The sequence below is a fragment of the Thermobia domestica genome, chromosome 8, assembly GCF_964235325.1.
Source record: "Thermobia domestica chromosome 8, izTheDome1.hap1.1, whole genome shotgun sequence".
In the NCBI taxonomy this organism is placed as follows: Eukaryota; Metazoa; Arthropoda; class Insecta; order Zygentoma; family Lepismatidae; genus Thermobia; species Thermobia domestica.
This window is the reverse complement of record NC_137461.1, coordinates 273,619,200-273,645,645: the sequence shown is the minus strand read 5'-3', so window position 1 is coordinate 273,645,645 and position 26,446 is coordinate 273,619,200. Positions and strand designations below refer to the sequence as shown.

Genomic DNA, 26,446 nt, shown 5'->3' with positions numbered 1-26,446 from the left:
ATTTTGAATTAGCTAAGAGAGGTAAACATTTGATGGACAAGTATTTTTGCCTGTCATTAATTGAATTACACGTAACGTAAAATTAAAAGACTAACGTTTTGTTTATTTTTTACAAAATACAAAGCTTTATTTATATACAATTATGAGTTTTTTTTAAGACAAACGATATAAAAAAGGATAGATAAAAAATAACAGCTTTCTGCCATTACACGGGAAACCAAACGTTAAGATTAGGACATTAAAGCGACATCATTTGATATACAAGAATGAAAAATACAACTTACATCACGATTAAGAGAGGTTGTGTAGGTTTTCTTTGTCCACCGATGCCCGAGTCAGGATTTGAATTCGAGTGTGAGTCTGAATCTGAAATTTGAATGAATGCCTGGTCTCTCGCGTACCTTTTTATATTTGATAATTTACATTATTTTGAACCCTGAGGATTTTCTAGAATGGCTGTTTTTTCTTTTTCTTCTAATGACTTCCAAGGATACATGAGAATACGTGATCGCCTGAGAACCTCATTAACTAACAAGACATTTAAACTGTTTGTCTAAAAATTCTTTTTGTTTCATTTAGATTCCCATCATCTAATTAAGAAAGTATTTTCAGATTTTTAACAATAGCTATTTCCAAAAATAATATTGATTACTTAAGTGACCTTTTTAACATTAAAATAAAACTTCTTAGTATGTTTTATAAAATATGATTTTTTTATTTTTATAACTGTTCTTAAGATTTCATTACACAAGGAAATGGTCGAAGCATAGTGGAAGTGTAGTATGCACATTTGACAGTCGCTACGGACTCATAGTCAGAGTCTGCAGTGTAACAGTTCAATGTCAAATCTACATTAATGACATTATCAAATGATGATGTGGCTGAACCGTTGTCGTACCCGGCCTTTCGCCAAACATACTGCAGCATAGGCTAGCAGATTAGTGCTAAAAGTTGATTCTAGATCACAGAGTGCAGCTTAATAATGAAATAGTGATCACATAAATTCACCTAAGGTTTCTCTTATTGAAACCGTACCAAATCAGAGATTTTATTAGCGAAAGAACCAAACTTCAAGACTTCGGCAATATTTCATTGTTTTGGGTGTCTATCTTTTACTCCAAGGACGTTGGCGTATTTGACAGGTCGTAACTTTGACTATTTCGACGTTCATGGAATTAGTGAGCCCCATCGTGCCCCTTTACTCTGTTATCACTATTGCCCACAACAGAACTCTCCATGGAATGGGATCCTTCTGCTAGTACACTGCGCACAGATTTGTATTATTTTGCGATGTATTTTTCACATACCACCGTTAGATGATGACACTTATGCATAGGAATGACTAACACCACTGTGTCTGTGCTTGCCGATTTCAACTGTCCATTTGTTTTCATTTGGAAATATCTTGGAGTACACGTGTTTGTTGTTTCCATTTGGATCCTCCTGTTCGAGTCCAGGTACACTCATGTCTAAAATGATTGTCGTATATCTATAACTGTCTTCGTGTAAGAATATAATTTGATAATGATTTTGCAGGGTACTTTTAATACTGATACTATGTGTATAGTCGGGAAATGTATATTTGTAATAAATTTCATAGGAAAAGAATTATAAATACGAAAATTAGAATGAGTAAAACAAAATGTTGCTAAATGGACAAGAACATTTTATTTTCGTTTTATTGTTCTTATTTACTGCTCTTTTGACATGAAATTTGCCACATGCCTGTCTTTGCCGATTATACACATACTAACATTATAAGAAATACCGGGCGAATTTGTTATCAAATTATATTCCTACAACAACATATTTATAGACATGCTACAATAATTTTGGACATGAGTGTACATCCCTTGTATGACTATCAGAAGATTCTTTAAAAGTACGCTCCTGATAATTTGCATTGGAAATACATACGACGAGAAGTCCAAAAATAAGTTTCCCTTTTCGTTTCCTTCGCAAAACCGAACAGCAATGAAGGAAACAAGACAGCAATGGGAAGGGGGGGGGGGGGGGGAGTCCTGATCTCGCATCAAGTGAATTCCATTTATTTCCGGCTTTTAAGAAAGCTCTCGGTGGCAGGCGCTTTGGAAGCAATGCTGAAGTCACAGAAACTGTTTGACGTTTTTTCCGTATGCAGAGCCATGAATTTTTCCTGGAAGGGTTTTTGAAGCTAAGCTTATAGACCGATATGACAAATGTTTCAGTATACGTGGTACTTATGTGGAAAAATAAAGGTACGTCTGATCGTTAATGTCGCATGGTATTTTTGGTCTTGCATCCTCACCTTTATCCACAGTCGTCTGGAGAAACTTATTTTTCGGATTCCTTCTCGTAAATCAGAGTGATATAATGAAGGAAAACTATGTTAAATTAATATATGTATTATATTAAGAAAATGATATATAATAATAATAACGGGAGACAGTTAAAAAGAGAAAGAAAATTAAAAATTTGTTTCGTAGTTAATAATTTATCGAATATTAATTAGAGATATCATATCATATTTATTTATTTATTCTTGAACAGTGCTCTATTTCCATTACATTCCATGGTGGGGTGCTATCATCGCGAGTGTGGGAGTTGGTATCATTGTAGCAGTAGTTGTGCAACTATTCGTTGTTCCATGGCTCAGGAGGAAAATATTAGGTAAGTGTAAAACATTTTCTTCACATAATTAGTTTTGAGATTTATATGTATAATGAAGAGAGTAAATTGAGTGCTTTGATTTATGAAGAACTTCAATTGTTTGTGGGGATTTTAATGTTTTAATGTGTGCATTAATGGTTTTGTTTTATACTTATATTGTTATGGTTAACAACTTATCCTTTTGTCCAAGACGTATGTATTTAATTTTACGCACATAAAAATGTTTTAAAATAAAATTGTACGGTGTTTAGAAACTATTTTTTTAATCAGTGGTGTCTCTTAAGGCAAGTCATGTCTGTAAAAATTACAGTTTTTTTTTTTTTTTATCGTTATGAGCTAAGGGATACACAGATTAGTACATTAGATTACTTTCCTTCCCTTAGTTTGTTCTGTATGATTGTGAAACATTGTTACTTACTTTAAGAGCCTGGCTTACTAAAAATAATACAAAATTTACAATTGTTTCTTCGCTTGTTTTCATAAGTGAAAGAAGATAATGAAATGCAACGTACCACAATCATAAATAATGTTATTCTACAACAGAAAATATGAACCCGAAGAATTTACAATGTTGCTAGAATAACAATTCCACCAAAATCTAAGTCAAGGCAGAGACTAGAGGAACGAACTCAACTGCATTTGATTACGTATCATGTTGTTTTGGTATCCTGTGAACTACTTTTCAAATAACGTTATTATTTAATTCTAATAACTCTATATTAATACTATTTTGTTTATTACAAACTAAATACAACTATTATTTAAAATGTAGTTCACAGGATACCAAAACAGCATGATACGTAATCAAATGCAGTTGAGTTCGTTCCTCTAGTCGCTGCCTTAACTTAGATTTTGGTGGAATTGTTATTCTGGCAACATTGTAATTTCTTTGGATGGCAACACTGAAAAGTCTTCAGATTCATATTTTCTGTTATAGAATAACATTATCTATAATTTTGGTAAGTTGCATTTCATTATCTCTTTTTACTTATATAAAGAAAAAAGAAAAAAGAAAAAAGAAAAAAAGAAAAATGATAAATTTTGTATTATTTTTAATAATGCAGGCTCTTAAGGAAAGAACGCAGACTGAAAGTATTTGAAAATAATATCCTAAGCGAATAGAATGGGGAACGGTGGAAACTGCATTATTTATATGGTGTACCTAACATTGTTAGGGTCATAAAGTCTAGGAGGCTCAGGTGGGTAGATCATGTAGCCAGAATGGGAAAAAGTAGGAATGCTTTCAAAATTTTAACTGGAAAGCCAATCGGCGAAAGATCTTTGGGAAGACCTAGGTGCATATGGGAAGATAATATTAAGAGGAATATGAAGCACAACTGGATTCAGCTGGGTAAGGAGGGAACTTCTGTGAATGTGGCATTGAACCTCCGAAGTCCATAGGCCATATAGTTAGTTAAGTTTGTTTTGATAAAATTTTAACTATTACCGCTGTGACTTCCTGCAAGAACCACCATTGATTTTTATAGAGTGAATGTATGTTTGTATTTGAGGAAGAAAGTGCTTTCCTTTTTCTTTCTTTCTTGCTCATATAATTGGTTTATGTCTCTAAGAAATTACGTTGAAGATTGTTGAGGGTGCAAATTACTATCCTACGTTGTACTTGTGTCTGTGTTTGCTTTATAATTAAAAATAAATATATTTCGTCCTTTGAAATTGTTGATCTATGTAATTCTAAATTAACTGAATGAGTGTATAATATTTGTTTGCAGGTATAAGGTTCCGCTTATAATTGTGTTAACCTACTGTTCCACTAGCGGCAGTATTAACAATTGACTATTTGAATATTCTATAAAACGATGTCATTCCATATAGACAGACATTTTGGATTTTAGCTATACCACACACGCCAATACTGTATTTGAATTTTTATTGATTTTCACATTTAAAATATAGGTTGATTCGTACCATATTCTCATAATATCGTCATAGGTATTCAATGCCATAAAATAGGCACTGGTTTGTCTAAACTCAACAAGATTTACAAGCTATGTGATCTGAATATATGCACAACGATCTCAAGAGTGAAAAATGTGTAGCTGGAGAAAGAATTGAATTTTTCCTGGCGACGTGATTTTAGTAAGTCTCCTCGGGCTATCAGCCAGGCGAAGGTATTGACATCCGACGTTTCGAATGCAGACATCGCATTCATCTTCAGGGATTGTAATAAGTCTTCCAGGGCTATTAGCCAGGTGAAGGTATTGACATCCGACGTTTCGAATGCAGGTATCGCATTCATCTTCAGGGATTGTAATAAATCTTCCAGGGCTATCAGCCAGGTGAAGGTATTGGCATCCGATGTTTCGAATGCAGACATCGCATTCATCTTCAGGGATTGTAATAATCTTCCAGGGCTATCAGCCAGGTGAAGGTATTGACATCCGACGTTTCGAATGCAGACATCGCATTCATCTTCGGGGATTGTAATGAAGAAATCGGACATGTGAGCATGTATATATGGTGACTACTTAGGGGCAGAGCTGTGAATGGGGGCTTGTAATTGGCTGAGGGAAATGCTAGCTTCTGATTGACTGAGGGATGCTGGCTCCTGATTAACTATTGTGGCTACGAGGGAAAAAAAAATCAACAAAGTCATATCTCGTAGCTACAACAACAACCATTATCACAAGCCCGTATTCATAGCTCTGCCCCTAAGTAGTCACCATATATACATGCTCACATCTCCGGTTTCTTCATCACTATCGCTGGAGATAAATGCATTATCAGCATTTGAAACATCGGATGCCAATACTTTCACCTGGCTGATAGCTCGAGGAGACATTCTAAGAAATGTGTAACTGTTTAGGAAGCGAATTGGTTATCAGAATGGTAAACCGGAGAACCGGGTTCAATTCCCGTGTCAGCCCCTCACTTTTTCGCTCTTTGACTTTTCTGCTACTTATACTTCTTTCGTAAAATATATTTTAAAAATTAACTTTTAATATAGTATTAAGTCACTAATAATAAATCACAGTTTATACTTATCGATAAACTAATTTGATACAACTTAAGGAATTAAATTAACTCATGATTACGAGTATTAACTTTGATTAACTTTGATATACATCTACCGTGTAGTAATTGCGGAATTTTTTATTCAGAACTCTCATCTTCCTCAGCGGAGTTTTCTTAAAGCATCGACTGCAGACTTATAATCATATCACAAGGCATCAGTTGTTATGGTATAGAAGAATCAAACAGTTTTTTTTTTTAATTCTAGAAACAAAAACGGAGTGCAACTTACTGATAATATTGAGATATTTATAAGTATTTCTCTTTCTAGAAGAAAGGTTTTTGTTTGATACTTCTACACTTAACATTTTACTTACCATTACAGGCAGGGCCGGCTCTACGATATGTGCAACACATACATTTGCACGGAGCAGCAATTTTCGAGGGGCGTCAAATCAGTCATAACTATATTATTTAAAATAAATATATTTTGTTGGAAACGACTTCATGATTATGGTGATTAAATTTACTAAGCTGACCTTCTATTTGAATACTACATTCATAAATCATGATTAGGTCGCCTTAGTTTAAGGTCACATGGACAATGCTAAAGCAAATGGTCAAACAAATCCAAGCATGAATTGCTTGATTGTTGTCAAATATAAGAATTAAATTCTCGAACATCAGCGAACACCTGTTCCATTTAGTTAATTATTACAGTTTTGGTATGAACATTAGTCTTGTCTTTGTCATAAACAAGTTCGTTATCTCTGAAGGTAGAAACATTTTTAAAAAAACTTTAACATATTTAGAAGAAATAAAAATAAAAGAGGTAGTTCCACTGGAATTGCAAACTGAAATATTGAGACTGAAGCTCGATATTGAAATTTGTAGAAAGGATCATCATTTTTTCTCTACAGGTGTGTTTGTTTTATTTTTCATTACTATTTAAAGCAGGGTGTCTATCGGTCACGAAAGTCACGAAATCAGAAAACGGTAATGAAAGTCACGAAAAAGTCACGAAATTTAGCTTTTGGGTCACGATTTTTTTTAACTGTACCAATGTAAGTACAGATTGGAAAATTTCGTTCTATAAAACGTCAAAATTCACCACCAAAAATGTCCATGGTCGGCTTTAGACGCTACCAAATCGCAAGCAAAGTACGTTTCTATCGCATGGATGAAAATTCGGCCTAATTCGCACCCAAATTTGCTCTTGAAAATGTTAGGAAATTGTATGATTTGGTGAAGAAAATGTCACGAAAAAGTCACGAAATTTCATTTTGGAATTTTAGTAGACACTCTGTAAAGGAAAAAACAAACAGAACGCAATTGTATTTATAGTGTTGAAGACTTTCTGAGTGCAAGTGCACTTTCCCTCCGTTTGTCGTTCATAATAGGTAGCATACCTAAAATCGTGGCTTTTAAGATTCATTCTTTCTGGAGAAAGGGGGCGGCAAATGATACCACTGCACGGAGCGGCAAATTGCCTAGAGCCGGCCCTGATTACAGGAAACTTATACGTCTCAAATACACAAGCGGAAAAGGAAAAACGTTATCCACCACAAATAATAATAATAATAATAAAAAAATCTAACAGAATTACACACCAATAGTTTTTATAAGTAAATCATTGATTTCTCACTTGTGCAATATCTACGAATGATACAAGAACTTCAACAAGAGAACAGACCCGGAAGACCAAGCAAATCCCACAGACAACCGAACTCCACAATTACTACACTTCAGAAAGCTTCGAAAATAGGTGCGCATCATGTTATTAGGAAAAAAAAAAATCCAAAATCAACTAAAATAGAACTTTGGGTAAAATATCGAAAATGCTAGACATCCTTACAACCGTCTGCGAGGGTAGGAAACTGACATTTCTTAAATTGACTTGAAGATGATGCTTTAAGGAAACGCCACTGATGAAGATGGGAGTCTCATTGAAAATTGTGTTAATTATTAAGTGATAGACGTATGCAAGGTTAGTTCAGATTAATACTTGTAATTATGGTACACTTTTTATTGTTCAGATAAGAATTGTATTTTTCTTTGTGAGCCTAAAAGTAAGTTACGAAGGAAACATTCATTAAACATTGGTAAAGATGTTCCTAAATGCTTTAAAGTTTTATATCGTAATATTTCTTTATAATAATAATACAGCCACACATACAGATAATAATAATAATAATAATAATAATAATAATAATAATAATAATAATAATAATAATAATAATAATAATAATAATAATAATAATAATAATAATAATAATATAAAATAAAAAATAAATAAAAAATATAAGTTCTGTTCCAGATCCCACTGTGTGGATGCGATGTATTTTGTTACGCAGAATCCAAATTTTGAAACCCTAAGACGATCGATCGTGTCAATTCTTTTTATATGGGCGAAAAACTGTAGCAATTTTGCATAGGGAGAATACACGTAGTACAACACATATGTGTCTCGCCCATAAAACTAAAATTGACACGGTCAATCGCCCTGGGGTTTCGAAATTTGGATTCTGTGTAACAAAATTCATCGAATTCATACCCTGGGATCCGGAGCACAGAACTTTTATTTTCATTTTTTTCTTTTCTTTTATTTTTATTTTTTATTTTCTATTTTATTTTATTTTATTTTATTTAATTTTTTGTGGCTGTGTGATAATTATTCTTTTCCTAAATATTCATTAACTTTTGGTTTCAGCAGCGCAAGATATAATTCTCTTTCTTTCTTGGAAGAGATGCCAATCTTCAATCTTGGTAATAATAATAATAATAATAATAATAATAATAATAATAATAATAATAATAATAATAATAATAATAATGTGAAACAAGTCCATGATGATGATGATAATAATAATAATCATAAAGTTGTGATTAAATTTGCAAAAGATAATTGGAAAAATTTTTATTTTTTGTCTTTATTTCCTGTAAAAATGCTGAAGCTCCAAAAATTTGTTTAATCTCTTGCACATTAAATGATAGCAATAAAATAAACAATTAATATATACTTTAATTATGACTTCAGTAATAATTAGTACAAAAATTTACACAGAGAACAAAAATTTACACACAGAATGATTTGAGTATCCAGATTTTTGTAACTTTGGGAGCGAGAAGGCTTATAATAAAGTAAGTGTAAGGAGGAAAAAAATAGAATTTAAAAGTAATTTTTTGCAGATTGGTACTTTTCTTTTTTTTTTTTTTTTTTTCTACACCTAGATCATCTCAGTTGCTTTTTAAGTATAAAATTTTGTCCCTTGGAGTAAAGCCAGACCTCCCAAGAAAGTTTTTTCACTCTTTGGACAAGCGCCAGTTGTATTTACTGAGTATAAACTTTGGTCCAAGGTTTATATAAATAACATGTTCTGGTAGGAGAGCATTCTGACGGACAATCTATCAAAATTGCTTGGCAGAATACTTAACAGCGTGTTGTTTGTGTAAACTTTAGACTCAAATTTTATATATTTAATCTCAGTATCTACTTGTGAACTCTGAAGTCTCATTTTATAACAGTAAATTTGCCTTAAACTTTCTGGATGTAGTTGTAAAGAAAAAAGAATTACGACATTAATCTTAGAAATGGACATAAATAAGGAGCTAATTACTTTTGCTATCACTATATAAGGAAGAACAAACTTGTGACGTCATTTTTTCCCCTGATAGTTAGTATTGTTTACTTCTTTCTTTGACAGAACTTCCGTATAATCTGTTTCTTTTCATAGTTTAAGAAATTAATATTTGCAACATTCCATAATAAAAAATTGTATTTGAAAGCTTAGATAAACGAGTTTCCGTTTTCCTTAATATATATATATATATATAATATCTTTATTAATTTTAGATGCTTTCCTAAAGTTCAAATGTTTTTGCTCTGGCGTACCAGGGTTAAATAAACTCACGTTTTTAAGATACTAAGCTTTGTTTTCAAGCTTATAAATATATGAGAATATTATTTTCAGCTTAAGTTGATAAAAACTAACAGGACTTATGAGCTTACTCTATCAGAATATAAGGGGCCACAGTGACTCAGTGGTAGAACGTTCACCTCTGGTTCATGAGATTCTTGGTTCGATCCCAGCTTGCACCAAGTGAACTTTGTGGTGAGCAAATACCATGTGCGTGTGTTTTCTCAAGGTTCTCCCATTTTCTTCATCCAACATTTCATTCATTTCTTATCATCGCCGTCTCCTTTAGCCTAGCGAGCATAGCCGTGGGATGTAAAACTTAAAAGATTTCATTTCATTTCAAGGACAAATGGACTTGAAAATTATGTTAGTTGTATCCTTAAGAATTTAAGATTGAAATCTGACTCTCATTTTAAAACAAAATAAATTCTTTAATAGTCTCTTAACTGTGGAGCATTCATACACAGCAAACGTTTGCTAAGACAATCGTAGATAAATAATATACCGGTTTAAAATAATTCTAAATTACAAAAAAAAGATAGCTGAAGTCTAATGTGGAAAATTATTCTTAATGTTTAAATTCAATGTAAAGTCTACATACAAGAAGTTAAAACAAATTTTCTGTTAATGAATTGTTAAAATATACCTAGCATTCATCTGATTATGGGTTTTGTTAATTTGTTTTTAATGTTTGAAAAAAATGTAATATTTTCAGTTTGAATGTAATTAGAAATCTTGTATAAAATGCACATCGGATGATGATGAATACTCTACAACACAAAATGTTACGAAAGTTGGTAAGATTTTTTTTCCTCTCTCTCTCTCCCTCCAAAATTACAATTTTGTTTTCAAACATTTTTATTATAATTGTTATTAAACAACAATAATAATAAAAGATTTCTTTTGTCGGTCATTACGTTTAGTATTTAGTGCTTCCAGTAAATCAGCACAAGTAGATGAACATTTAAATTGCATTAGAGAAAACGAGAGCGCTGTACGGCAAAGTACTTTTCTTCTATACTGCTAGAGTAGAATAAGTAAGCTATTAACTACACTAAATATTGTAGGTACATCATCAAAATTTTGTATACCGTCTAGCATGTTTACACATATCATATACAGGGTGTTTCAAAACAACACCAACAGCTTCTGGGAGGTGATTCCTGACACAAAGATAAGACAAAAAGTGTAGACCAACCTGGGTGCAGAAAATCCGTAATTTCGGAGTTATAGGCTGCCGAAAACATGAAAATATGAACTTTCAAGGTCCATAGCTTCATACGGGACCTACCGTAGTCGGGTCAAGACTTCACTTAGAAACTAATACGTGCATTATCCAAATATACATGTTTCAGAGTCCTGCGGTACTCACGCAATATTTTTTGTAGAGGGATTTCGCCATGGGCATAATTCAAAGTACTTATTAACTATTTCTATAAAAATTGTTGCGGAAGTACCATAGGATTCTGAAACATGGATATTTGAATAGGGCATATACTAGTTCCTAAGTGAAGTCTTGACCCGACTACGGTAAATCCCATAGTATTGAAACTATGGATGTTTAAAGTTCATTTTTTCAGGTTATCGGCAACCTATAACTCCGAAATGACGGATTTCGTCAACTAAGTTGGTCTATACCTTTTGTCTTATGTTGGTGTCAGGAATCACCTCCCAAACATTGTTGGTATTGTTTTGAAACACGCTGTATTTTTATTAGTATTTCACATCGGTAGTTGTAGATAGAGTAGTACAATAATTTTGCACAACGCTATTCTATTTATACTACACCCTAGATTTGAATTTCAACGTTAGCTCAAGTATTGTCGATTAAAAGAGAAATAAACTGTAGGTTGAACAAATACAATAACTGAAAGGTTTGCAATACTTCCTACAGGATACTTGTTTTTGTTTTTCAACTTAACTAAACCATTGGTAGATTGCCGTTAATTTCCATATTTTCTTTCTCGAATAAATAAAGCAGTTATACAGGGTGTTTCAAAAAGAATAATTTGATTTTAAAAGTCCATATGTATTGATAAAAACATACTACAAAAATGGGATAAATTGCAAAAACACCCACAAAATCTTCAAGTTTTAGCTATGATATTACAAATGCTCTATGTGTCTATCAGCAGCAGCACGAACAACATCTAGACGATAGCTAAATTCGTCATACACTTTACACAATACATATATATATATGCGTTTACAGCAGTTATGGCGTCTGTTATTCTGTTCTTCACTTCTATATCAGGAGGTAAAGAGGGGATGAACATACTATCCCTCACATATCCCTACGAGAAAAAATCGCATGGACATGCCTGTCGATCTTGGAGGCCAAGAATGTAGGACAGTGTCTCGGAGTCCCTGCACCCTATCCAGCATAGAGGCAGAGTGTGATTGAGAAACTGACGTACATTATTGTGCCAGTGTAGTGGAGCTCCATCCTATTGTAAAATAAAGTCATTGGAGTCCTCCTGAAGTTGTGGAAATAGCGAATTCTGCAGCATTTGAAGATAGCTCATTCCAGTCACTGTTTTTGCCGAATTGTTTATACAATTTCATCGGAAACCTTTGCACAAGCATCCTGTCTCTTCAAATTGGCGATACCAAGGACGATTGTTTTTATATGCAGGTGGATCAATGCAAAAACGCCGACGAAAAGCACGCTGGACCGAAATCAGTGATTCAGTCTTTGCAAACTGCAGCACATAAAACGCCTTCTGTTGAGCGGACGCCATCTTACTTCTGACTGAGTGTTAATTGAGAAGATACATTAACTGACATCTAACGGCGATTTTCTGAAACTAGGCCACGCCCATTCAAACAATTTTTCATTTCCTTGCCGGTACTTCCCTGTTCTGTAATTATTACCGTCCAAAATCAGGTCATTGTTTTTGAAACATGGTGTAGGTGTATGTTTTTGAAACATGGTGTAGGTGTATTTTTACTTCATAAGGGTTGAAAGGATTAAGATGTAAGGGACGACAAATAGTCTATCTCCGTTTCGATATTACAGCAAATGCTACTCAGAGAAATTAATTATCAAAAGAATGAAACTCCTGAGTAATGTCTTGAAGCTCGTGTTTTGTAATTCGTTTTACAACAGAAGCTGATTTAACTTACCGTATGTAACTGTGATAAATAAATAAATAAATAAATAAATAGAGAATTTCAGAAATGTTGGAAATGTATTTAGAAGAACAGGTAAATTTATGACTTAAAGTAAGCCATGTGAATTAATCGAGACTTATCCTTACTGATACTTAAAACTCTGGGCGTCCAATGTGTAAAGTACGAGTGTGTTAACCACCCGAACTATTCATAGCCGTAGATGAATTGTAAGGAACTTCAGTTAGTATAAACATACATGAAGTTATTTACATTATTTTTAGCTAGGGAACTACGGTTATCACTGTTCATAAAATAAATTTATGTGAAATTTTTTTTTTATCTTCTTAATCGTTTCTAATCAAATAAAAGAAGCTATATACATATGGATATGTATCAGCTGATAAGGTTCATCTTTGATACTAAATATACAATCTTTGTTTAATTCGCCTTTAATAATGCATTATAAGGCAAGATTTCGTAGTGATATTATTTTTATCACATTATTTGACATTGCCACAAGACAGTCGATCCCAGCATGTACCAAGTGGGCTTTCATGGGATGCGTGGACAAACAACGTGAGCATGGGTTTCTCGGGGTTCTTCTATTTCCTCCTACTTTCGTCATTCCCCATTATTATCTATCTCACACCACTTCTCTCTTAACTATAGTACATAATTATGGACTTCAAACAAGAAAAAAAAAGTACATTTTTTCAGCTTTGCGTAATAGATTGCTTTAAGCGTACGAAAAAAATATAAATTTACGTGATACGTTCATTGTATGTTAAAAGTAAATATATAAGTGTCAGATAGCTGAACGTTAGGGATTCTATATTTTTGAAAACTTCGGTTTGACTTTCTTGATTGCCAAAGGATATAAATTAACGGGGGCTCAGTGAAAGTAAATGAATTGTGATGAATTCGTGAATGATAAAATCATAGATTACCTACAATTATCATGTTTATCGGCCTGAATCAAATAAAACAATTACGGACACGAATTTTGGTATGATATATACATATATCGGTGCAGTGATTCCAAAAAGGTATGACGTGGAACGTTACATGTCTGTCTATATATAAGTTTCCTAACTATTACAGAAAGATATGGATTCTACATTTTTATATCCTCACCACTAATCTCTGTAGATTTGCTACAGCAAGATTTTGTTTGTGTACGTTTTTTGTCACATTTGTTGACTTCTGTCTAACTGCCCAATCACGTAACATAACAAGCATGCCTTTTAAATATTGGCTTGTTTCTTTACCAGTGTTAATATTGCATATATTTTGTTGATAAATGGGCGCTTCTTTTGTTGAAGGGTGTTTACCGCACTTCATTCACACTGTTTATACAAGAATTTAGCACATAACGTACTCGAAATTGTGTTAATATATGTGAATTCAAATATCTACATTTACAATTCTTCTATGGGTAGGTACAAAGTAAAAGTAGACTCTATTAACTGTGTAAGATACGTTAGAAATAATTGGCCTTGTACTAAATTCTTGTGTAAAATAAATTGAAATGAAAATTGAACAGCATACACATTTTCTTAAATTGCCATATTGGATTTTTGCCACGGGATTTAATCCGCGATGCTAACTAATTTTACGGGATTTAATTAATAAACTGATGTAAGCTATTTGAATTAGTACAGACTAACAAATATTGTGTATTTGTTGATGATTTAAAAAAAAAAAAGTTGTTATAATGTCTATAAACAGAAGCTAAATAAGTTACGTTTATATATTACTTTTCGTTCAGTATGAATTCCCAAAAAGGACTAAATCGCATTTTTTGTTGTCGCAATTGCCGTGAAGTATGTTAAAGAGTAGACACCGCCTGTTAATCAAGTGCTCATTGAGTTTTCTTTCACATCTCAATGGTTAACATGGATAAGTAATCTTATGTTTAAAATTCAAGTATCAGTTCAAAAACTTGGAGAAAATAGGACCGATTGCTAGTCACCCTCCAAAGCCAATTTTTAATTTGTTTCTCAAGGATTAATTAAAACAAGAATTTGCTGCAGTTAATAACAGACACAGACGTTCAATTTTTTTTTTCAAACATTCTTTTATTGTATTCTTTACAACGTGTTTTCAATGGATTTTCAATTTCAGATTCCGCTCATGTTAGGATTCAGATTAAAGAGAAAATATACATGATAGTATGCACCTTTATTCTGACTACAACTTTCCGCGTCCTGAACAAGCAGTGCGTGTACTTTTGCTATGATTTGAAGGTTGGTCTAAAGGGACAAGTTTTGCCGATAGATATACAGTCTTCATTTTTTTAACCTTTCATGAAAACTCGCAATTTCTCTTACAAATTTCAACCTACAGACTTCAAATTTTTTACAGAAGAAACTTTATAACCTATCGAAGGCAAGAATTCGTGTCAATTTTTTATTTAGAATTTTCTTCATTGTTAAAATGGATATTCAAACTTTTAACAACGGAACTGTTTCAACAATTAAGAAAATTCTAAATAAAAAATTGACACGGGTTGTTGCCTTCGATAGGTTATAAAGTTCCTTCTCTAAAAAATTGAAGTCTGTAGATTGAAATTTGTAAGAGAAATTGTAAATTAATGAGAGAGATACGAAGACTGCAGTGACATCTATCAGCAAAACTTGTCCGTTTACACCAACCTTAAATGTTTATTATTATTATTATTATTATTATTATTATTATTATTATTATTATTATTATTATTATTATTATTATTATTATTATTATTATTATTATTTTGGCTCAACTACAATTTCCATCAAATGCTTACCAATCCAACATTTGGGCATGGGAAGCACGTGCCTTTTAAATTGACATTCGTGACTTGAACTCTGGTAATTTTCGGAATCTCTAATACGGATTCTAATAGAGATCGCACTATTTAATTAAAGAAAACGGGAAAAATCTTATTACGAGATATATTGTGCATATGTTCTATATTTATATAGGCAAAACTATCTGATCAAACTACAAGTCATAAAAAGAGTTCAGTAGCGCGTCTCCGTTTATTTTAACGATTTCGATATGAAAAGATATTTAGGTATATTAACAACATGATTTTCTTGAACAGTTATTCTAAATACCCTTTCCGTACGAAGTACGTCAGATCTAAAAGTTGGAGATAAAGCAAATAAATCCAGCATTTATTTTTTAGAATTCAAATTAAGTTGGGTGTTTTATATATAGATCAGATATATTAATATTAAAACTTTAAATGCGTTCGTAGGAAACTTTTGCTGTAGTATTTTTTTTTTTTTTTTAATTGTAAAATTCGTGTATATTTTAGTGTTGGAGTATAAATTCAGCTACCGAACGCAAATAAGAGGACGGATTTTATCTTTTACACTTGTTATAATTATACATCCGAAATATTGTTTTTATTTTAAAGTCAACAGAGGAATTAATCTGGAGAAAGTGTTTTAAATCGAAAATTTTATTTTAGTATTTTTAACAAATGATTTAATAATTTTCCGGTTTTGCTTGGATATAATTGGTTTTAATATAACAAATGTAATTTTAGGAAATAAATGTGTATGTTGATAATTGGGACCTAATGTGTATACTTCACTGTAAGCCAATGCACTCTCTTTCTTGTAGTAGTAATAGTAGTACTTGTAATTATGTGATAATTGCTAGTGTTTCCCTTTATCATAGTAGTTGTCTTTAACATTGTAGTATTATTGAGGAAACTATACAGTAAATTGTGGCGCGATTAGAAACTATTTCGTTATACAGTGAATTTTGTTACAGAACACTGAATGATAAATATACATCATGAAGGTAGATTGATAATGAAAATATCTGTATAATGTAAACGACATACAATTTCTATATGTGACAGATAATGTGATTTTTAGTATTAGCACACTGAATTCAAATTAGATGATTTTTTTTTTTTTCGGATTTTTGTTCGGTATAGCTATCTTCCATTGTAAGTATAATACTAAAGCTGTTATTTGGAAATGTTCTTTAAAGTCATGATCAAATGCATTGTGAAAGAATCAATTACAGTGTGTTTGGAAACAACACTAGCACACTTTGGACAATGATTCCTCAAACAAATATATATATATATATTACCAACGTAGGTGCACAAATGCATCGTTTTAGAGCTACAACCCGTGAAATTGCGAGGATAGATAAGAAACTTGGTCATAAGTCGTGAACGAAATATCAGAGCAAGATTGGGTAATAGAACATAGTGTTTATTTTAATTTTTTATTCCACTTGTGCGTCAAATCCCTGGTTCGATCCCCGATCAAGTAAGTTTGTGGTAGTTTCGATAACAGTCCAATAGTGGACTGACAATAAGTAATCTCTGTTAGTGTTTTATATATACATATGTTAGTGTATTATATGTATTAATATAGCTAAATTTTCTTACATTGCCACAATCTACTGTATAGTTTCTATTTAAGAAGAGAACACATAACTACAATAATACTATTGTGTTAATTGTTGCAGCTGTTTCCTTGTCCTAGAACTTGTCTGGGTTACACAAATTACAATTCATGATTGCTGTCTAGCTTTGTTGTGACTTTTGTTTGTGGGCTTGTGTTTATTTTCTCGCTCCTGGTATCATCTCATTTTATTTTTTGTCACTTATTTTTGCAGAACTGACCACAAAAGAAAGTGCTGCAGATGTTCATTTTACATTCGGTGGCTCAGCAGGTAAATGATGAATTTAATCAAAGAAAAACAAACGAACACAATCACATAAGAGGCTGCTTTTTTTTTTTTTCAAAGGGCTATTTTCTGTCTTTTCTTCAGCAGTCCTCTGCTAACTACTATTGTCGTGTCTTGTTTATACGCCAGTCTACAAGTTTTCGCATTTTTCTAAAGTTTTTTTTTTTTTTTTTTTTTTTTTTTTTAAACTGTCTTTAATATGTGTCGAGAGTGTGGGTTTGAAATTTAACCTAATTTTCTAGCAAGAATACTGGCAGACTGGATATCGCCAACTGGATGGTAAGCTCGTGTTATAAAATATACAGCATCTTTATTTATACAATAAACTTCAGGGTAGAATGTTTTGAAGATTACTTCTGACTTTCGTTCATACATTTGCCGCACTTCAAAGTAACTATGTAGTGTATTTCTTATGTAACACGATTAAAAGTGGCCCTTACTCTAAGTACAAAATATTCTATTAATGTTATATTTTTAGTAAACAAAAGCATTAGTAGAAGGCAATCACCCAAACATTTAATAAACAATGTAATTTAACAACTTTGCTTCCTTCTATAAAGGCTTTCCCATTGAAAAGAAGAATAAAGAAAGCTACTAAATACATACAGGGTGTATTAAAAAGTACTTTACAAATTTGAAAACTCATATTGATATATTTTGCTACAAATGGCACCAAAACCATGTCTGTAAGCTAAATAAATAAATAAATAAATATATATATATATATATATATATATATATATATATATATATATATATATATATATATATATATATATATATATATATATATATATTTTTTAATAAACCTTATATCTAAAGAGGTTCAATGTGGCTTCCATTTGTGATGTGGGACACGTCTCATCTGAAGTCGATGTAGCATTTCCACACAAAATCCAATCAGTGTCTTTTAATTCTTGCATCATTTGTAATTTGTATGGTTTGAGATGCAATCGTCTTCTCAACACACGATAAACTATCATATGTGAGGTGCCCAGCTGTCGAGATGCACGCGGGGTTAATTTTGTAGGACTGTGTTCACAAAGCTTTGTCTCACTTGCTTTACAACGTCTTCAAGCGTACCAGGACGATCTGAAGATTTGTTGTGTCTTACCGAACATCCAATTTTAATAAAACACTTATGTCACTGATAAATAGTAGGCCTACTGGGAGGATCTTTATACCATACTTTAAACAAAGATTAAGTGCACAATTGTCACAGACTTAGGATTCTTCAAACCAAAACATACAACTTGCACGCTCAGAACCAGTAAAGGAACCCATCTTTGGTACAACTGCCACTAGCGCTTGCGGTGGCTTGTTTCTGAACTAGTGTACTACGTGAGTCAAAATTTGATGTATTTTGCTACAAAATGACACCAAAACCATGTCTGTAAGATAGATGAATAAATGAATATGAGTTTTCAAAGTTGTAAAGTTCTTTTTGATACACCCTGTACAAGGAAACCTACATACAAATACATAAAATAGTTGTACAAACTTCACATGTAAACAAGGGTACAAATACTATTATTATTAATACTAAAAATAAATACAATTAATTCATAATATAAATATTACTTAAAGGCTGCAAATAAAATCTCAATGCTACACAAATTATGCTTTATTACTGATAAAAAGCGCTGCCTAATAGTCATTTTAATCTTCTTGTTATAAGTGTATTTTTTAATATTTAATTATATCTTAACTTGTCATTTAATTGTGGTATTTGTGAATAGGGAACATATTAATCTATACTAAAGAGATGATATATCTATAAACGTACATATAATTATTAACGTTAAAATACACATATGAATTTACAAGGATAAAATTGACAAATTTTTGTTAAATAAGATACTTGCCTAGCTAGATAAAATATGTTATAAGACATTTAAAACTTCTTCAATTTTGTTAAATATAAACTAATTATTTGCTGAGTAAAACTATATATTTTCATTAAAATTCAACACGTCTGATGAAGCCAAAGAGTTAGTTGGCGAAACTGTAACACGTGTTGAATTTTAATGAAAATATATAGTTTTGCTTAGCAAATAATTAGTTTATATTTAATTATAACAAAGCAAAATCTTCTACTTATGGAAAATATTTCAATTTTGTTACTTAAGCATTAGCTTAAGTTAAATTAACATATTATTAGGAAAGTTATAGAATAATGGCAAACTTTTCTATTGTTTTGACACGTAAATAGTACTAAAAGTCCTATAGGTTAGAGACGAGAAACTTAAAATTCTGTTGTTCAGGTAAACAAAAATATTATCTTTTATTTTACACAATAAAGAGGACATGTAATAATCACATGAATATGGAATATACAGGGTATTTGTTACAAAAGTTTGAGAATAGATTTCTCACATCAAAATAAGAAAGAAAAAAAAAAAGTTCATATGGACCTGTGGTTCAAGGTTCATAGTTTCGCAGTTATAGGGTGCCGAAAACGTGAAAAAATGAACTTTAAAGATCCATAATTCTACTACTATAGACCAATCGTAGTCGGATCAAGAAATTACTGAGGAACTAATACGTGAACTATCCAAATATCCATCTTTCAGAACCTCCGGTACTTGCACAATCATTTTTAGAAAGGCTGTGTGGGAGTACTTGATCACTCTCCACCTACCTCTCTCAAAATTGGTGTCCAATTACTGGGGCATTCTTAAACATGGATATTTGAATAGTTCTACATACCAGTTCCTCAGTGATGTCTTGACCCGACTACGATAGGTCCCATAGTAGTGGAGCTGTAAAATTTTAAAGTTCACTTGTTTCACGTTTTCGGCACTCAATGACTCCGAAACTATCCATTTTTGAGCACAGGTCCATATAAACTTTTTTTTTTTCATTATTTTGATGTGAGGTTTGTAACACCCTGTATATGCCGGGAAATAATTTGAAATATAGAAATTACTTCTAAAATACAAGCTAAAGCCTTTTATGTACAAAATTAGATCGACAGTTTTCAGATCCACAGTTTATGATTCGCAAAGCCAATACAAAAGTAACTAAATGTAGTTTAATACATTGATTTATAACTATGTACATATTCTTTCCTTGTTTTACGAAATCAATGCCAATTTATCGTTTTATACCTTGTGCTTAAATTAAGAAATTTTGTTTAATGATTATTAAAAACAACTTAATGAGAAATATTCATAAAGATTTGGAAATGTATTATATATTTTGTCACATAAAGAATATATAAGTGCATGAGATTAAACTGTTAAGAACTTGCTTGCATTACAATAAAATCATACAATATAAAATATTTTCTAATCATGAAAAAAAACATCTTTCGCAAATTGAGAACAGGGAAGATTTGATATAAAATATTAAGGTAATCACGTATATTTAATATTCTGAGCATTATAATTTTTACTGTACGTAGTATGGGCTTCATTGTCAGAATTGTACAGAAGAAAGTGCATAAAATGAATGCATGTTAGATATTTATCTTGGTATTATGAGCATGTGTGCATTTGTTTGCCATTACTTAATAAGAATGATGCTTAATAACAGAGTTGCAAGATAACTAACATAACACTTTGTTTTTTCTTAATTGATTACTGATAAATTCTGACCAGAGTTTCGTATTTTATAACAGTTTTTAATGTGTGCGTTGAATATGACAACTTTGTTTTACGTTGTTCTGTCTGTTGTAATTCGTGAAATTTCTTCGTTTCAAGGCTTTCAGTCAGAAATCTAGGCAGTTATGCTAACTATTCTTAGACAGGGTGTCTATCGGTCACGAATGTCACGAAAAAGTTACGAAATGAGAAAACGATCATGAAAGCCAAGAAATAGTCACGAAATTTAGCTTTTGGGTCTGTTTTTTATTTTTTATATTTTTTCATCTGTACAAATATACGTGCAGGCTGGAAAATTTTGTTCTAGAAAACATCAAAATTCACCACCAAAGATGTCTATGGTCGGCTTTACACGCTACAAACTCGTTACCAAATTGCATGCATGAAAATTCGGCCTAATTAGCATCCAACGTCGCTTTTGAGAATATTCCGAAATTTTATGGTTTGATAAAGAAAAGGTCACGAAAAATTCACGAACTTTCATTTTGGTATTTTAGTAGACACCCTGTTAGAGTTGGGGCATTGTAACTCAGTGGTAGAGTGCCTACTTCTGGTATGTTGGGTCCCTTGTTCGATCTCCGGATCAGTAAATTTGTGGTGGACAACATCGTGTCCGTGGGTTTTCTCGTGGAACCCCCGTTTTCTCTCACTTGTCATTCCAGCAAATCTTCCATCATCATTCACTTGCCTTAATCATCGTCTCCCTTAGCCTAATGGACATAATCGTGGGACGTGAAACTGAAATATTTTATTTCATTTCGCGTTCTTAGGGTTTTCACTTAATCCTAGAAAGTGAAAACTGGCATAGTAAGCCTGGCTGCTTTCCTTCGAAAAATGGACTCTCATGTACCGTCAGCGCTGTGAATATAAAGTGACATACATATATACGCGGAACTTTGTAAATGAATAAGTAACAATTATGAAGTAGGATGGGATTCCGTTCAATCTAAATATTAATTTTAAAAAATAATTATTAAAAAAAAAAAAGTTTGCTTCTACACTGCTCCTTGACGCCTTATTGCGAACTGTCTTCAAGCGAGAATGAAAGCAATTTACAGATTGTGATGTATCTAAATGGATTGGAGATGAAACAATAATTAGTAACCAGCATGATGGCTAGCTGATCTCTGCTGTGAAAGATCCCTGGTTCGATCCCAGGCAATGTGTTTTCTCGAGTTTTCCCTTTTTCACACATTCTTATTCCACCAATTGGTTCATGATCACACACTTTATTTATTTATTCACTAACTTTCATACAGTACAAGGCCATTTGGCTGAAACTGTACACCATCAACATGGAACACAAATATAAAAAGAAAAAAAAGAAAAAGATAAAAACAAATACAAATAAAAGAAAGTTCACCTCTAAATTTAGAATATTCTCTTCAGTTGATTTCTAAAGTTTCGTTCAGTAGTAAGAATGCTGAAACTGTTGAAACTATGTTATAATCTTGCGTTAGTCTGTGAAACAAGGAACACTTAACAACTGATAACATAGGAGTCTCGTAAGTTTGTAAATTTAGGGAGCGAGTTCGCCTTGGAGGAACACGAAGGTTAATCTGTGGTAATGAGAATTCAGAATTAACTTTACCATTGATGATCTTATATAGGTAAAGTAAATCAACTGCGCGACGTCGTTTATCAGGGGGTACATAAGTTAATTCAAGACATTAGTTCTTGTCTCGAATGATCATGTAGGAATTCTAAACCTAACTATGGAAAGAAAGAAGTTTAAAATCGAGTCAATGCGAGTTAGATTAGTAGGCAGGGCCGTGCCGTGGGAAGGGAGGCGAGCGGGGCGACGGCCCCGGGCGCCGAAGTAAGGGGGCAAAAAAATCCATAGAAAAAAGGAAAAAAGATATGAAAAATTGCTTGAAATATATGTTTGGGGGCGCCGTCGTATACTTTCGCCCCGGGCGCTCATTTTCCACGGTACGGCCCTGTTAGTAGGTACAGCCATATTCCATACAGGTGAACAAGATTCAATGATTGAACAAGCAAAAGCCTTGTAAAATATCCTAAGGGCTGGGAGACTTTGTATTTCGGGCAATCTAAAAAGTAGACCAAGTAGTTTCATGGCTCTGATGAGGTCAATGTGATGTGATCTGCAAAGGAGAGTTTTTCGTCAAAGACAACACCTACATCTTTTTTGAAATTAAACCCGTTCAATATTACTTCGTAACTTTCATTAATCATGATCTCTTGTAGCATAAAGGACATAATCATGAAACGTTAACATAAATATTCTACAAACACAGATAACCGCTTTGAAAAATCCTTCTTTCCTTTTTTTCTTTTTCTTTTCTCCTTTTTAGAAAGAAAAAAATGAACTTGTCAAAGTGTCTATTTCTGTATCAATTCACAATTTATTGGAAGATTTGGTGTGTAACTTTCTAAACATAGATTATGTTTACGTTCATTAGTATCTTCTGATTATTCATTACTGTTCCCCTGAAAGGTAAGTCATAATTAAAGCCATGACGGAGAGACATGCTACACTATTCGGAAGCAAATCCGTTTAGTACTCCTATTTCTTTGTGAGTGTGAATATATGTATTATATATCGGGTGTTCTAAAAATGGCGCCCATGGGCTACAGAGCACTGTTTTAGAAGTCAAACATATATATACAGGGTGGCCCAAAAGTAGATATACATCCTTGCATTGATCAAGTATAACATTCTAGTTTATAGATTTATTTGCTTCGACTGTACCGGGCTTAAGTTATAAGTAAAAAGACGTTAATAACGAATAATAAACAAACTAGGTCTACCTGTTTGATAACAATAAAAACACAGTGAGGTAATAAGTACGGGACTGTATACCTACTTTTGGGCCACCCTCTATATATATACCTTTCAGATCCTCGTCTGGAGACGCGAATTGCACTATGTGGCAACGTCGCAGATAAAGAGCCATAGATTAGATCTACCAATCCATCTAATAATTACATCGATTGTTGCCAGATGACAGTTAAAGTCAATAGTCGTTGACACTAGTACCACTTATTACCTCATCAAACTATGTAACTGTTTGATGGATTTGTAGAGCAGTGGTAAGGTTCCAAGTTAATATGCGATGTTGCTACAGAGTGAAATTTTGATTCTCCATAGCGCCTGAAGGAGGTCTCGTTGTTTATGATGGAGAACATTCTATCATACAACGTTGTCGCTCTATTTTGACCTGTAGAATAGTGCTCCGTGGTCTGTTGGCGCCATTTTTAGAACAACCGATATATAGATATAGATATAGATAGAGAAAAATTGCTTCATCCTGATTATTGATTCAAAATAAAATAAAATCGAACAAGAATAGAATCGTTGCTTTAGACTTCATACACTTGCAAGTTTCCCGTTCTTGTTCGATTTTATTTTATTGTGAATCAATAATTATGAAATATTAATTCTGCTATTAGAGGTGTACTTATTTTTTTAAATTTTAGATAAATGTAGGTTTTGTTTAGTGTATGTATATATATATTGGATCTAAATTAAGTTTATTATATTAATAATACCTGGTATGTGGACGCCAGTGGCGTATTTACGATTTTGTTTCGGGGGGGGGGGGCTTTGCTAACTTTATTCCTGGAAATGTGGTAATTGTGCAAAATATTTCATTTACTTTAATATAGTAAATAAAATTTCGGGGGGCTTAAGCCCGGAAGCCCCCTAAATACGCTACTGGTGGACACACTAAATCTATTTTAAGATTATTAATTTTACAAAAAAAGAACTCGCCTTGCACGCGTTGCTATTTCGTTTTATTTAACAAATTATATCTTCGATATTTTAGCCTGCTCTGTAGCTTTAGTCACAATCAATCCGTCCGTTAACTAGAGGACAGTAATTGCTTTTTGTCCTGGAAAAAATCTGAAAAGTACTAATATATAGTTTAACACTTAAAGGCTGGAATTGAGTCCATTCACTCTTAAGAAATTAAGATAATCTCAATAAGGTTTATTTTGTTATGTAACAAAAACACTTCCATATGAATACTTTACACTGCATGTAATTTTATTACGTAAGGTTCATTAAATTTTGTCTGTTCTCACTATGTACAAAACAACTGATTTGTGATTAATTTAAGTAATATTGCTTGCATGTCCGTTATAGAAATTGTCACTAAACCAACTGCAGATGTTCAATCGGATATATGTGCAAGTCATTCTTGCCAGAAGATGGTGATAAAGAGATATTTTGCAAAGGGGCTTATCTGGTTGCAATGTTGTGAACACACTTTTGAGATGATGGCTGAAATTTAGCTCAAATGTAGAAGCGAGTACGTAGATTCTATATTCCAAAAGCAAATAGTCCTAAAATGGATGGAACATAGTCAAAAAACCGGAAACATTAACATTAATGTCAATGGAACATCAATGAAAAACAAATAATTCCTCCATTTATCTCAAAAGCCAAAAGAGGGAGATGGCTGAAATTCAACTCAAGTATAAAAAGGACTATGCAGATTCTACATTCAAAAAAGAAATTGTTCTAAAAAGAATGAAATATAATCAAAAACGTACTAAACATTAACATTAATGTCAATTGTAAATCAATGAAAAACAAATAATTCCTCCACTAACTCAAAAACCAAAAGAGAGAGATAGCTTGAATTCAGCCTAAATACAAGACAGACTATGTAGATTCTACATTCAAAAAAGAAATTGTCGTAAAATGGATGGAACAAGTTAAAAAAAAAAAAAAAAATCACGAAACATGAACATTAAAATCAATGGAAAATCAAGGAAAAAATTAAGTCGTCCACATATCTTAAAAACTATAATAAGGAGATGGCTAATTGAAAACTTACTGCAAAGACATAATGAAGAGTTTAAGAACGGTGTATAGCACGTAAAGTAAATATGGATAGAACATTGTCAAAAGTCAAGTTGCTTGAGTAAAATCAATAATAATGATAAAGTATATGAAGCTTCTCCGAATTACCAAGGGCGTCCCACGCGGAGGTTACGTGCTTAAAATATATCACATCTTGATTTGGAATCTCCAGACTCGATTTAGCACACAACGTGACTTTTGACTTGATCATGTGACATAGTCTGGTCCTTATGCCAAACCGGGTAGGTCCTTTCATTAGAAGCACGAACTCTAAATCTGTAATGGACATCAAGAAATAGCATTACTTCAGTTAATCACAAAACAGTTTTTGTTCATAACAAAAACAGACAAAATTAAATGAATTTTATATGACAAAATTTCATGCAATATTGTAAAGCGTTTAGTGGATAGGAAGTGATTTTATTACATAAAAAGAACAAGTCACGCTATTGAGATTATTCTAATTTCTTAAGAGTGAATAAACATAATTCCAGCCTTCAAGTGTTACGGCATACATTAGTGCTTTGTTTTTTCTTTTGTAATAGGACAAAAAACAATAACGAATGTATTATTAGTGTCTTCAGGTTTACAGACAGACTGATTGTGACCAAAACCCCAGCGCGGGCTGAAATATCGCAAATATGATTTCTTAAATT

The 26,446-nt window shown here is 32.4% G+C and overlaps 1 protein-coding gene across 5 annotated transcripts in view; it reads left to right on the top strand.

The window, feature by feature from the left end:
* The window catches only part of NaPi-III (Na[+]-dependent inorganic phosphate cotransporter type III), a 495,622-nt gene that overhangs the window by 428,005 nt on the left and 41,171 nt on the right, over positions 1–26,446 (top strand). For 4 of the 5 annotated variants that reach the window (XM_081769823.1, XM_081769822.1, XM_081769824.1 and 1 more), the window contains 2 exons: positions 2,530–2,649; positions 17,280–17,336. In XM_081769823.1, coding sequence (XP_081625949.1) covers positions 2,530–2,649; positions 17,280–17,336 — 177 coding nt within the window. The remainder of the gene's footprint in view (positions 1–2,529; positions 2,650–17,279; positions 17,337–26,446) is intronic. The other variant, XM_081769821.1, reaches the window with a different exon arrangement.